This window comes from Prosopis cineraria, unplaced genomic scaffold, assembly GCF_029017545.1.
Source record: "Prosopis cineraria cultivar Desert tree isolate PC_DT_omini unplaced genomic scaffold, ASM2901754v1 PC1, whole genome shotgun sequence".
In the NCBI taxonomy this organism is placed as follows: domain Eukaryota; kingdom Viridiplantae; phylum Streptophyta; class Magnoliopsida; order Fabales; family Fabaceae; genus Prosopis; species Prosopis cineraria.
The window spans coordinates 44,356,085-44,371,769 of NW_026555332.1; the positions used below are offsets into that span (position 1 = coordinate 44,356,085).

Genomic DNA, 15,685 nt, shown 5'->3' on the forward strand with positions numbered 1-15,685 from the left:
TTACTAGTTGATCATGGAAGTTAATTAATGTGTCTGGAAAAAAAACAAAAAAGAAAGAAAGAAAGAAAGAAAGAAGTTAATTAATTGTGCTATTGTGTTGGCAATTACAAGAAAGGAAAAGTTACTGGTTTTGTCATGGGGTTGACGAGGGGCGTCATGTTTTAAACTTTTGTCGAAAATTGACCAATATTTAGTCAACTTGGATATTTTAGATGCAAATTAGCTTGCATTTGATCTGTATCATTTTATATTAAATTATTTTTTTCATTGTCTTCGTAGTTTTTCAAAAGAAAAGTAAAATAAAAATATATATTTAAATTAAATTTACAATATAATTAGTAACAAAAATTTAAACATAAATGGTCCCAGCATTATCTGAACTAGATATTAAACCTATCGATTTAATTAAAAAGGGTTGAAGAATTGGTGCTAACGAGAGGGATTATATATATATTGACATTTGGTCAAAGATAAACAAAATCCCCATAAACACAGAAAATTGAGCCTGTTAGTCAATTGACTGTTCTAGTTTTTATAGTTATTGGTTTACATTGTGATCTTTCAATTTAGTGTTGACATTTTTTCTTGTATTTCTTTTTCCAAAATTCTTCATTAATATTTTTAAAATGTCATCCGAGCGATAGTTATATTAATATACTTTGGGGATTACTCACGCGATAGTGGTGTGGAATGGGAAAGTGAAGATAACGTTTACAAGGTTAAATTCTCCCAAGTCCTGATGCAATGAAATGCTCGTACTCGTGGCAATGAGGCCCCGCAATTCTGGCTCATTCCACATATCAGTGTAGTGCATGGGAGCCAACTTAGTGATGGCATTAAATATGATGGTAGGGGTGGTTTTCCTGGTACAGATGCTAGTGAACTGACATTCAATGAATCAACGTTACATTTAACTTACTATGATTTATGCTGAATTGAGTTCTGAAATTCATCAGTATTTTGTATTTCAAATATTACTTTAAAACTGAGTTAGTGTCAACACAAAAATTGCTTGCAGAAGGGATATCCCGATTGAGTCTGATAATTTTCAAACATGACTCAGTCAGCTAACTGTATTAAAAAAAAAAATACAATTCCAAAACATAAAGCAAAAACATACTCCCTCTGTAATCAAATGTAGAAGCAAATTTTAATCAACTTGCACAATTTAAAAAATTAGTTACATATATTAATTATGTTTGAAATTAAAATATTTAAACTAAAATATTCTTTTAATTAATCTTTAACATGTGAAGGATTTGAATTTGTCTCGTGAAAATTATCTCTGCTTTTATAAAGGGCAATTTGAAATAAAATGTGATATATATTCCTGAACTTTTTAGTTTTACTTAAAAAAGCAATGAAATATATATTCTTTTTGTTAAAAAATATAAGACATTTTTTAAAAGTAACATATTACAAAATATAAGATATTTTGGATCTTTTAATATTTAATTAATGGAGTTTTTTCAAAAATACCCTCATTTAAAGAGTGTAATTAATAAGGTTTTATAATTAAAATATCTTATTAAATAAGAATAAATATAAATAATATATAATTTTAAAAATAATTAACTGCTTCATTAAAAGATTTAAAAATATCTCAGACTGGGGAATGATAAATTATTTTCACAAGAAAAAAAAGGTAGTGTATAATATAGTCAAGACTTGAGTGACAAATAACCAATAAGAGTTTGAGTACAGTAAAATGAGCACAGCATTTTGACCAGTTTAATAATGAATCCAATTGAAGGCAAGTTTGGACGAATTAAATTTCGCATTGATAGCGTTGCTAATACGGGTTGGAGCCAAGCGCATCTGTCATGGGAAGGTGCACGCCGCGATAAATTGCCACAATCACGTTATGTTCCGCCGTGTCTGAACGCATCCAATAATGATTCCATAACGGGTTTGCTGTTTGCGTGTTGTGAGTTGCGATCCAACTATGAATATGAATATGAAACCAAAAAAATGAACACCATGATGTTAGTTAATTGTTAATGCTAATAAAGTGTTCGTCTTCAAAGACGAACCTCCAAGGAAGCAGTAATAAATGTCGTCATTATCAAACTTGATTTCACTCATAGTTGGAAAGAAAAAAAGGCAATACTGGTTCTCAAAGAAGACGTAGATAACATTCTTTCAAGAGGTGGGGTGGGCTTTGCCTGGCGAGGGGGAAATGGTCAGGCAAGTACTTAGGAAAGGAAGCCACAGGACTTTACAGTTAGCTTATCTTCTAAAGTTGCCAACTCACAAACATCACGTGTTGTTATATTCCATTTGTTCAAACCAATCCTATTGGATCCACTAGCTTTGTTGACTTCCTTCCTTGACAGTCCCAACTCAACACTGTCCCTGTGCGTCTCTCACGCTTGTAAAACAAGCATAAATCCTCCCTCCTCACTTTAATGTGAAGGGAATGACATTTTGGAACTCCCACGCATTGTATTCCCACCTCATCATTTCCCTCTAATTGCCATAACGATAACGTAACTACCCCCCCCCCCAAAATTTTTATTCTTCCCTCTCCGCGTTTAAAAATACAAAATATTTTTAATTTTTAATATATAATCAATATATTTTTTAATAAAAAATATATTTAATAAATAAATTATTCAGTCATTCACATTTAAATGAGACATCTTATTAAATAAAAATATATATGAAAAAAATTTAAATAATTAACAATTTACTAAAGATGTAATTAATTAAAAATGTTTTATATTTAAATAGAGAGAGTACCAAATTACTCCTCCTGATCTTTATTATAGGACGACTTCTAGAAACATTCATTAGTTTTTAATATAAGACATTTAATGGAGTATTAATTATATTTTTTTCAACATTACTCATATGAATTTATTAACCATGTGAGAGAATGTAATGCAAATCTGAGAAATTTTTATTTAAGCAAGAGCAAAATTGGAAGCTTATTTTATATCTGAACAATATCAATTACTCAATCATCTCTTTTAATTTTGATAAAATAGTTAAAGATACCATAATATGAACTAGGGGAGTAATTTTTAATATTATCTAAGCTCCGTTAGAAACGCCTGTAGCAGGAAAATCCGCGTCACAAAATTCACTCCCAAGTCATGAATATGACTATAATTCATGCATATAAGTTGTACATCCATGGTAAGAGCTTTATAGTGCCCAAAATCCAATGAATGGGCAGAAAATGAGATCTGACCAGCAATTCCCCGCAGTGATTTGATTTAATATGTGCATGAACTAATAATTAATAAGGTTGAATGTACAGAATTCAAAATGAATCCTGGTAATATAATCATGATTTGCGTGCAGCAGCCAGCAGAGCGCGTTGTAAAATTTATAGCAATATATCATGATTGCAGGAGGCACGAGGGGGAAAATGTAGATAACAAAGGAAAAAGAATGAAGGAGCTTGCCTTTCGTGCAGGAGGTCCTATGATAGTTCATTGATACACTGGAGCGCATGTTAGAATCCTCCCCAGCCGTCCACAGCACGAAAGGCAGGAGCAGGACACATCTTAGAGTGAAGGGCGCACTGCGGCGCATGTTATCACCACCCCTGTTTCTATTAGCTGTCGTCGTTGGTTGAAGTGTTCGAACCCGTCTTTAAATAATTTCGTTTTGAAAATATATTTACGAGTCTCCGGAATAAAAGAAATAAAAGGAAAAAAGAAAAACAAATAAAAGACAGAAACTTCAGACTCTTGGTTCATGCTCTTCTCGACGCAGAGGCCCCTCGATTCGGATCATCCGCATCTCCCTCTGTCCAAATCTACCAAAACCGACGTCAAATCTTCACAAATCAGACCAACCCATTTCGTAATCCAGCCCCCAAAATCCCAAGCCGCTGTTTTTACCCGTCTTCGCCGAACGCCTGGTCCGTTTTCTTCTTTTACGCACGCGTCTTGTGCTGTGTCTTCCACGTTTTCTCGCTTCTTAGTCCATGTCATCTTTGCGTCTTCCTTTGCTTCTCAGGTTAATGCTGATGATTACAACGAAATGGACGTAAATTTTGCTTGAGTGAGCTTAGTCGTAGCATGCACTGGGTGGATACGTGCGTGAGAAAGGAGGTGCGAGGTGAGGGCGGGGCTTGTCGGAGTTGGCGATGGCGAATCAGGTAGTCAAAGTGAAGAGGGAAACGATTGCAGCATGCATGACCTGCCCGCTCTGCAATAAGTTGTTCAGGGAGGCCACCACTATATCTGAATGCCTGCATACGTGTGAGTCCTCTTATCTTCGTTTCCCTTCGAATCCTGTTTCTTTTAGTTTAATCTTGTGTTAATTCCTCAAATTTTAAATCTTCTGGGCATTTTTCATCATTGACGATCTTGGTTATCCTTGTTTTGCATTATTCTTGTGCGTTCCGCTCTCCTTTGACCCGTGCTGGGATGGGCATCTGGTATTTTGCATAACCAGATATGGGTAATTGGCAATTTAATGCTTCTGAAAATCTGTCTTTCTGTTTCTCCGTAACGGTGTTTCACTATTTGTGACGTGAATGCTAGTTGCAGAAGCTTTATCCTTTTGATTAGCCAACTATTCAGTTGTGCCTTTATAATACTGTGCTAAGCGTGAAGCTGTTTAAACGTTTGACTTCAAGTGTCCATTCACATATATACAATAAACTCGCGTTCACTCATATACGGAGGCTCGGATGCTAGCACATGCATTTGTGTGGTGACGGCGAGCATAATATGCAATTTCCACGCTTTGGCCTCATCACTAGATCTTATATAGCGTGATTATATAATATTCTGTTCCGTGTTTTTCCTTGCACGTTTCACTCCTCCATTGCAGTTTTAGCTGAACATTTTCCTTGCATTTTGGTGCCGAAAGAAGTACAGGAAAATGTGTTCTGGTGAATCCCCCCTTATAAGACGAGGCTCATTATTCCTTCTTTACATGACCTCCTTTTCTATATCATGTGGAGTTTATACTCACAATAGCTATTTTCATTTCTCATCGACATTTCAGAATAATTTGTTTAGCATTTTATATTGTGAAGGTTATATTTTCAATTGAATGCTACGATGACCAGATTCACTGAACGTGAGATTGCTGCTGATAGATTATTTCTCTGAACTTCATACAGTTTGCAGGAAGTGCATACACGACAAAATTACTGAAGAGGAATTGGAATGCTGTCCAATATGCAATATTGATTTGGGCTGTGTTCCTCTTGAGAAATTGAGGTTAGCTTCCTGCGATTGAGCCAGTCTTTCCTCTCCTATACCTTTTAAAATAAGAAATTGAACACTCCTCTCTTTCACATTAACAAGGTTGCAATTTGTTGAAAATGCATGCAAGGAATTATTTTAACATGTTGTGCCAATAATATTCATGTTCTGCAAACAGCCCCCTAATTGTCATAATGCTGTTGCGGTAGAGATACAAGATAGGGCGTTTCTTTTAGCAAACAAATCATATTTTGGATTTGTCTATACACACACAGTAAAGAGTTTGGACTTTCCAAGAAGCAAAATTTACTGAAACACTCTCTGCTGAGGAAGGAGGCTGAGGAGAAAAAAGTAGGAGAAATATTTGTCACAGATCATAGTACTATAAGCCTGTGACTCGATCTTCTTTTATGGTGCTGTTGTCCGGGATCAACATGCAAAAATGATCGTCAATGCCATGTTATTCCAATATTTGTTAAATTTGAGAACACAAGGCAGAAGTACTCAATCCTGCATATCACTAACTTGTCATAATAATAATGAATGTGAACTGTAGCATATGAGGAAGTATAATGAATTATTTTTTATCTTCCTCAGTGATTTAATTACCTATTTATTTATAGTAATATAAACAGTCGATTTTTGTAAGCTTTCCTGGAGTTCACATGGATGGTTCTTATAATCTTATAATACAAACACTAAGAATGGACCATGATCATAAAAAGATATCTTAAAATGTGGGACCTGGAGGACCTATATATATGGATGAGAGACTAAACTTATGCAATATATGATTGTATTGAGAACTAATTCCGATTAGAAAAGAAAAATTCCTTATATATACATGACGATATTTGTTTGCCAGCCCTACCATGAGAAAGCTGGCTGGGCAACACTGCGTCACGTTTTTTATACCACAGTTACTCATAAAACTGGTCAGAGAAGCACTTTCTGAAATTGCTCTTATGATTATAGAATAGCACACCACAATTCACAAGGGCTTCCCCCCCACATCCTGACAGCTAAAGAGTGAAATGCTGTTTACACAAGCCTTTTGTAATGAAGCACTCGGCTTATGAAATAGGGGTTCTCTTTTGAACTATTGCATGCTAAGTTTCTGTCCTTCTTTCTTGACCACCAGGCCAGACCACAGTTTGCAAGATGTAAGGGCTAAAATTTTCCCTTTGAAGAATGTAAAGGCAAAGGCACCAGAAGTTGTCCCCTCAGAACCAGTACCAGCTAGAAGAAAGGAAAGATCACTTTCATCTTTGGTTGTCAGCACTCCCAGAGTATCAACACAGGCAACCATGACAGGCAGAAGAACAAAGCCTACAAGAAAGGCTATTGCTCTACGCTCCACTAGTTTTTCCATTGAAAAACCCATTATAAAAAAGGAAGATTCAACTGAAGATCATCCAGAGAGTTCAAGCTCCCCTGATACCATCAACAAGGTTACTCAGTCTACTAGAGAGGTCGGAGATACTATTGGGCTCTTTTCATTCCTGTCATACATGATTCCGTGTCCCTTTTTTTCTGACATTCATTGTTTTTGTGCAAATTTCTCTTCCCTGATTGTATTTGCACTTCTTTACTTATATTATCATGCTTGTAAATTTGATTGGTGTAGAACTCGTCCCCTAATGATGCAAGCCAATCCACTCCCAAAAAGGAGAAAAATAATGGGGCTGAACCTTGGGAAGCAAAATTGGATCTTTGGAAACCTTTGAATTGTTTGGTGGAGGTTGCAAGTAGGACTAAATCTTTCAAGTCCAACGTGCAAGGATGTGATGCTAAACAAGAACCTACTCAAATAAATGAGAGTGATTCTCAAGTACAAAAATCCAAAAATAAGGACAACAGACGAAAGTCAAAAGTTGAGGATGAAAAGATTGGCACAGATCCTGCTTCATCAGATACAGCAAAATCCAATAAATTGCGCAGAAATCGCCGAAAAAAGGAACCTGTTTTGGGTGAATCAAGCATATCACCCCAAGCTGTGCTGGATGCAAACAGTGCTAAAATGAAAGAAAGAATTGGTCCAATATGGTTCTCCTTAGTAGCTTCTGAAGACCAGTGAGAATGCAGAGCTTTGAAACTTGAATTAATGTGGAATATTTTGAATTTTGATGCATAAAGTTATCCTGTTAATTTTATTTATTTATTTATTCATTATACTTGGACTACTGATTCAGGGATGGAGATGCGCCACTGCCCCAAATTTCTGCAAGTTACTTAAGAATAAAGTAAGTTCCTTCCTAATCACTACTCCTTAATTTTTACACTATTTCTCTTGTCTTGGTTCGATGCATTTGTTTATTATAAAAAGCACAGCGTAGAGGAATTTATGATACCATATTATTGAGTAGATCTTGTGTATATATTGACAGTAAGTAAATGATGGATTAAAGAGTAATTACATGAGTACGTGTTTAATATGTCCTATTGTCTATCTGTATTCCTTAGTGGTTAATGCAATAAAAAGTAGGTTAATCTCTTTGACCTAAAAGTAACACATATTGATGCTTCTGCATGATGATGCTTTAGAATTTCATACAGTGCAAGGAGAATAAATTTCTTGATCTCATCTTGTTTGTTCAAGAGACTTTTTTTTCTTTAGCATGCCATGCATGAAATTTGATAAATATATGAGCATTGACTTGATGAAAGGTTGAGCACATGAAGACTTGGAAAATTGCGACAATAATAGGGTAGGAAGTACCGAAGTAGGAACTCAGATGCAAATCATATCAGATTCATTTTTAAGATCTCATTTTTTTCCCTATTTTCTTATTAGTCATTTTATAATACAAAGATAAGCGTCTTCATGTGGTCTTCCCTAAGTTTCTCATAAAGACAATTTTACCTTCAGTTGTTGTTACCTTCAATTTAGATATTGAAACTTGAAATTACTCTCATATATATATATATATATATCTTCCAGAGTTCACCACGCTTTCCAGCTTATCATCAGGCATTCTTCATGCTTCATATTGGGGGCCATAATGGGATAGATCTTACCTTTAGGACAGGGTAACTCCTTTTTTATATGTAATTTAGATCAATTTTTAGTTACCTTCCCTCCTGTGGAATGGAGACCATTCCTTAGCGATATTTTATATTTTTTTAATTATAAATGATTTGCTTTATCGATGACATGATTAATGTCTTTGTTCTTACCATTTAATAACAAATCATGGTAATACATAACCTATACAATGATATAATTGGGAAGGAGGGAGGGGACTAGAGATTGTCTGGTGAATTTAAAGCAATTGTATATTCCATTTTCCAAGAGTTCCATACAATCATGGAGGTTTTTTCTTTCCTCGTGTTTTAAAAATTGCGATGTACACGCTTTATACAAAAGACTATGACTTCCTCTTTCCCACATGTGGAGTACAGTGGTCATCTCTTACATAATCCAAAGATACCTCAGGAAGAAACTAGATTTGTGACTCCTCACCTTTGATTTTTGCATTACACGTCAGCTGTGTTAATCAAAAGCATGAGGCATTTTGAAAGAATAATTACATCAAAGTTCATGCCTTGGTTAAGTATCTGTGACCGAGATTATGACCCTATGCTGCATGTATCAGTATCATGTATGTACATATGCACGTGATCATTTTGTTCTTATCAGCTAGTGGAATATCAATCGGACTGTAATAATGTCCTTTTGATATCTGACGCCTTTCTCTTGTTCTTTTTGCCAGGGACGGGAACATGCCTGTCTCATTTATCCAGAAATACCTAATGAAGAAGTTAGATCTGACCAGCGAAGCAGAGGTGATTCACTCCCTCTCTTTTCTGTTATCATTAAAGTGAATAGCTGCATGTGAATGGTTTTATTGTTTTATTTGGCTTTCTGGTTGGATGCATGAATTTAATGTATTTTAAGTTTCTGTTTTTTTTTTTTTTCTGAGAGCCAAGTTCATGACATCTGCTAATGTTTAATATTCATGACCATTTGATACTTTGATACCTGTACTCCCATACTCCCAAACCACCCGCACAGCTTACAGCTTATGCAGGCATCCTCTTTATCCATCATATGACAAGGCATTGACGTAACACTATCATATTCCTTTTAAAGGTCCCTTTCTGCATGTTATCTTTTACTCGGTTGCATCAAACACGATGGAAAAGTGTCTAAACCACAAGGTGTCGCATGTCAGTCCATGAATAATTTAAGGTTGTCAAATAAGAAAGCATTTTACTTGTAGGAAATTCTTACTGCATTAAGTGCTCCCTTATTTGTGTTAATTTATGACAAGAACTAAGAACTATATCTTCCTTCTGACATTTGGTGCTGTGGAGGGATGAAATCAGTTTGCTTGTAGTTAGCTCTTCATGTTTGTTTAGAAAAATGTTTGCTGACACTTAGTTGATTACTGTGCAGGTTGAGATTAAATGTATGGGTCAACCGGTGGTCCCTACATTGCAACTAAATAACTTGGTTGACTTATGGCTGCAATCAACGTCGACATCACAGAGAATGCCAGCAACCATTGGATCATCAGCAAAAGACTTTGTCATGGTCCTGACCTATGCTCGCAAGGCCCCACCTCCTTGATCCATGTGCATCCTCATTCTGTCTCGGTTGCTGTATAATCATCTCCATGATCCATCTTCTTCCTCATTCTATCTCGGTTGCTGTATAATCACCTCCTTGATCCATCTTCTTCATCATCCTGCCTCTATTGCCGTACAAATCGCCTCCCTCCACTGGCATTTATGCTGACACATACCTTTGATAATGCTTCCAGTCAACATATGCTGCTTTTAGCCGCATAATGAGGAGAATAAGAAAGGTCACATAAGCTCTGCCTTCAATATAACATGATTTTTCTGTTGTTGATTAGGTCTTTATTTCACAGGTGCTTGCTTTGGTTTTTCATTCCCTTTTTTTAATTATTTGATGACTCTGCGGCCTGCATCGTTTTTTAGATAAACTTATAATAGTTACATGTCAGCGTACTTGAATGCAACAGATGATTTCTTGAGGAGTTTCACAGTTGAATCGTGTTTTTTCTTTTTAGATTACATAATTTAAGATTCGATTTTGAACCCATCTGACTTGATTAGTTTCCTCATAGAGCTGACAAAAATGCATACTAGATCCTGCGTGTCGAATAGAAGAATCCTGTTATTGATTCCTTTCTTGACTTTTTTTACTATTCATTTGATTAATAGAACAAGAAAATTTTAATGAACCCTATGGAATTAAAAACGTTAATTAATACCATGTGTGAACTGAGTGATAAAATAACCAAATCACTTCTTTTAACCATCATATAGAACATAAATCATTTTTACCGCCAATCTAGCCTAGATTACAAGCTTTGTGCTTTTTCTGACGCTAGTAGGAGTAGCTTCTTTTCTGGTTTCATATAATGCGATAAAAATGAGTAAATTACTAATTTTGGCCAAAAAAGAAAATAAATCAGCTAATAGTAAAACTTTGACAAATGCGTATCATCGCGTGATGCTCCGACTTCACAGAATAAAACTAGTCTGCTCTATAATGAGACACGAAAGCGAATTATTTTCTTGCAGATGGTTGCGGATGATCCAATCCTTGAATTGCGCTATGCGTTGGCAGTTTGGCGCTGCTTGTATGGCTGGCGCTATTTCTCCTTTTATATTTACCCTTTTCAAAATTTTCAACACGTGCTATATTGTTAAGCATCCTAACTAGACTGTCATGATACAGGCCTAACTAAAAATTATACTTAACTAATAATATTTTTAGATAAGTCTAACTTATGTGTGTAATAAATTAAATAGTTTTAAATAACTTTTGAATATTTCTTTTTAAGCAAATTTAAATAAATGAAATTTACTTTGTGTCTGTATTTTAGGAGGGTTTGGATTCATTATCTCTACTCGTATCCCGTCTTACCTTTACCATTCAAGCTAGCTTCAATGACAAAATATGTTAAAATCACGTCATTTTATAATTAAATTTCTTAAACAAATAGTTTGTCTTTTATCAAGTTTTTTAGTTCGTTATCAAACATAACAATGCTAAACCCTTACATTTGGTTCAATTAACATTATTTCTTTTACAAATTTAAAAGCAGAAAAAACATTTGAAATTTTTAAAAATAATTATTTTATATATTGTTTTATTTTATTCATTTTGCTTTTCAAACTAATAATTGATATCTAATCTCCAATTAACCAAATTAGATTGATAATGCACTGAAGGCATGTAAATATCAAGATCTAACGTACAATAATATACCATTATAGCACGCTACATTATTTACAAATATTTACAAACCATGAATATTCATTCTTCAAATTCCACATAATACATGGGAAAATTGTCTAGTTTATTATAATTATTAATAGAAGAAAAAATATAATTTTTGGTCCATATAATTTTATTAAATTTTGCTTTTAATTTCTGTAATTTTTTCACAATATTTTCAATCCTTATAAAGTCTAAAATCACTAAAAAATAAAAATTATAGAGATTTGAAAAACAAAGGTTATCAAATCTTTTTGAAACTATAGGGACTAAAAACACTAAAAAAACTATAGAGATTAAAAGCAAAACTTGATGAAAATATAATAATCAAATATTATGTTTTTCTTAATAGAATCACACTAATTAGCAAAGAAAAATTGATTCAATTGATAAGGAGTTCATTTATATCCACAAAGAACATACATTCAAAACTAACTAATAATGTCTTAATTTTAATGAGCCCCAAATCCAACTCACCAAAATTTTCTTTTTACTTTTTTTGAAAGAAACACATTCTTCTTTGTGAGAAGAGGGAGAACCTTTCATGGGGACAACTGGACAAGTAAACACGACAACAGGCCAACATTTTGCTGAATCGAGTATGAGGTGAATGAAAGAGCACTTTTTGTTTTTGGTCCAGAGGCCCGTTTACTCACCAAAAGTCAAGTAAGTGATCAGACCCGCCCTTCAGTCCAGCTGCTTCCGCTCGTAATTTGTATCGACGACTGCTCCAAAATTTGTTGAGACTCGATGAGTTTTACTTCCTCTGCATTCCAATGGTTTACTTTACTTCCTAGGACGAGTTCACTTGTTCCGTGCCGATCCTCACGCTGTAAGATTTTCTCTTACACGTCTTAGTCTTACAATTTCGTATTTTTGCTTTTCTTTTTTCCCCAGTATTCTGGTTGCCGAGAAAATAGATTCTGATCGAACAGAATGCGATTTCTATTAAAATTGATGTCTCCACTGCTTTCTTTATATTAATGTTTTTCTCTTGGAAATAAATGTTGGACTGGATTTAGGATATAGACGCGATATGTCATGAAGTATACACTGTGATGGAAAATTGGTGCTCAAGGCCTCCGATAATCGACAGGTACACATCCTCATCTTCTGTGCCTTTTGCCTTTAATGTTCTAACGATACATTTTATCTTTTTGTGTGTGTGTTTTTTGTTGAATTCCATTGGCTACAAGAATCAATTTCAGAAAGAAAGTCCGTGTTTTAATTGTTGGAGTGCGAACCAAATTTAGATTAATCTTATGTTGTTGCTTCCTCATGTGGAATGTAATAAAGTTTAATGGTCCAGATAGATGAATACAGAATCGGTGCGAGTATTTCAATTTTGTATGCTTTCTATAAATTTATTGAACAGAGCCCTTTTTGCCTTGCCACATGATTATTCACGTTAGTCCAAGTCATCAGTTGATGGGCTTTATTGACCAGTTGTGCCAGTCCCCTCATGCTTCTCTCGGTTTTTGACTTTGGCTAATGAGAGAATAAATTTGTTTCAATTATTTGCGTGTAATCCGAAGGTTTAATTTAAAATCTTTTATGTAACGTTGTTAAGTTTTTTTACATGTCCTGATTGTTGCAATTTCTTTATAAACTTTCCTTCTCTCCTTTATAAGTGCATGCCACTTTCTGCATATGGTCTAACTTTTTTTTCTATTAGAATTTCATACATCACGTCAGAGTAATTGTACAATTTGTATCCAGTATGTGATTTCCACATTTTATTGCATATGCGGACTTGGTTTTGGCGGAGCAGTCTTTATTAGGGAGGAAAGGAAAAGATGAAGCTTCATTAAAATGTAAGTTTGGCCGAGTAATTTCGTATAATTAGAAATATATCACATCCACTGTTTTTTGTTTTGGGGGCCAAAGATCAAATCCTCTGTTAAATGCCATAAAATTTTGAAGATTTACGGGGGATTCTCTGTTTACCATTCGCAGTTACAAGCCTTTTTGAAAAGTTCCATAGAAACAAATCTCTGTAACTATAGACGCGCTTTATAAAGTATGGACTTTTAGAAAAATGAGTTCTGTTCATGTTAGGTGCTTGTATTAAAGACAAGAAAGAACTTTAGAATTTGTTGATGGCATATTTGTTTGAGTGTGAGTGTCCATGCATCTTCATTGTATCGTTATTATTTAATTTACATCATCGATGCCCAGTGCTGAGGATGATGCTATTATCTCTAGGAATCTCTAGTGGTGATGGAATTAATTCAGTGGCACTATTTTACTTATGCATATTTTTATACGCTCGCTGGGTTTGGGAAGGGATGCCGGATGGCAAGTTGTTCATTTTGCTTTTTGGGATGAACAAGTTGTCCACTATTGGTGATGCTGGCAAGTTCCTTGCTTCCTTTGCCTGTAAGGTGGCTGAGAAAACTACACAAATTGACAGTTGTTATTGGTGTGGTCATTGCCATGAAAGAGTTGGACATGGCAAACTTTGTTTTCCGTGGAGGAAAAAGTATAATTCAAGCCGAATGTGACTGCCGGTATCAATTAAATTCGCATGAGCTCATGACTACACTGTCTACATAGCCCCTTAAAAAATAGATTCTAAATAATATCATTTTTGTCGCTTGTATGAATGACGCGATGCAGTGAGTGATTTGCCGTAAGTTTATATTCCTTGCACTTTTTCAAAAGCTTTTTGGACTAACATCTTTTCTTATATGCCCATATCAGTGTCTGAAGTATAAGACAAACCAAGAGGCTAAGAAGATGGGAAAACTTAACGATATATTCTTCACTTTGATGACTCGGGGACCGGAACGTATGTGTACGGGGGCATCTGAAAATCACTCTCCATGTTTTTCATTAAATTTAGACAGTAAGAAAAAGCGCGCATATATTTTTCTGAAATAGTTTGAAGTCGTTTTAAATGCAAACGATCAGCATGAGACGCACGTTTATGTTCCTCGTGTGTATTGATACTTTTCCCTGCTTTAGGCCTCTGAGAAGAATGATCTTCACTGCACTGTGGCTGGTTTGTGAATTTGACTATCCATTAATTGTGCAGTGGATCTATCATAAGTCACTGGTAAAGAACAAATAGAGGCACCAAAAAGGGAAAAGGAAGGAAGCAATAACTGAATAGCTGATGTCTTCAGCTGTGCATGCCCTTTATCAACTATAAAAATAAAATTATTGGACTTATTGTTTTCCATAAGCTTCGCCAACCTTAGTGTGGTAAATGCTACTGTGAAGTCTAAATCGGTTTTATATTGTGATTCTGTGAATGCAATGATTCCCCTGAGAAGTGGTGTATACCACACTAAGGTTTCTAATTCTACAGCCAAGGGCGCCTTCCTCGGATTCGGAGAAAGAAGTGGTGTTTCTTACTTTCTTGCTCTCTGATAGTCTTTTAAGGCTCAGTTCACCAAAAGCAACCCAATTTTTTCGTGCATAAAAGCAAACCGATTCAAGTGTAGGGTGTGATCACAGTATGAGTCATGCGTAGTTTTCTTAGACTTTCATTGTTAATCTAATCTGGTGTTTTATTGCAATGTTATACTTTACTGTTGATCAATTGGATAATGCATCAAGTTTGAATAATAATTGTAGTTCATGGTAGGTTATTGCTTTCGTCCTGAATACAAAAGGACTCCATCTCATCAAGTAATGACTCCGTTGTAGCATATTCTCTTTGTTTCTATGTATAAGAGAAAACAATTCTATTATCTAATTTTAAAAAATTAGTTGACAATGATAATTATTTCTATAAATAAAAACAATTGGGTTAAAATATCCTTATATTTAATTAAGATAAGATTGCATTAATTGTTTTACATGAATGAAAATTATGAATGTGAGGGGTAATTTAAAAAAATTGTAATAAATATTTATTAAAATATGTGATTTTGTTTGTAAATAAAAACAAAACAAATGTATTTTCTTTTATATATAAAATTGAAGGAAGTATCGTTTAATTAATCACTTATGTATCCTTAAATGTATTAAACACCCTCAATTAATGCTTTAAGTAACAAATCTTGATTAAAAATTTTGACCAATCCAAGACTGGTAATTCACTTTGGTCCGTTACTAAATTTCTGTTTTTCCGTTCGGCTTACACAATTTGAGCAAAGTCCTATCATAGGAAGTTTTTTACCTCAAATGAAACCAAACAAAACAATAAATGCCCCTAAAACTTGCAAAATTGCATCGTAAGAACAATTCTGAGAATCGCTTGAATTGAAAACGAAGAATTGTAATTCATTGTCAAGTTGTGTAGCAA

The 15,685-nt window shown here is 34.5% G+C and overlaps 1 protein-coding gene and 1 long non-coding RNA gene across 2 annotated transcripts; both read left to right on the forward strand.

Annotated features, from left to right (window-relative positions):
• Positions 1 to 3,659: 3,659 nt before the first annotated feature.
• On the forward strand, positions 3,660 to 10,188 carry LOC129321913 (E3 ubiquitin protein ligase DRIP2-like). The gene is made up of 8 exons (XM_054967895.1): positions 3,660 to 3,874; positions 3,973 to 4,217; positions 5,090 to 5,189; positions 6,316 to 6,646; positions 6,802 to 7,247; positions 7,367 to 7,417; positions 8,888 to 8,960; positions 9,574 to 10,188. The coding sequence occupies exons 2-8, from the start codon at positions 4,103 to 4,105 to the stop codon at positions 9,745 to 9,747; spliced, it is 1,290 nt and encodes a 429-aa protein (XP_054823870.1). The 5' UTR covers positions 3,660 to 3,874; positions 3,973 to 4,102; the 3' UTR covers positions 9,748 to 10,188.
• Positions 10,189 to 11,990: 1,802 nt separating this feature from the next.
• LOC129292797 (uncharacterized) lies at positions 11,991 to 14,364 on the forward strand. Its single transcript, XR_008589003.1, has 4 exons — positions 11,991 to 12,262; positions 12,453 to 12,526; positions 13,202 to 13,244; positions 14,134 to 14,364. It is a non-coding gene; the product is annotated as an uncharacterized LOC129292797 (long non-coding RNA).
• Positions 14,365 to 15,685: the final 1,321 nt, after the last annotated feature.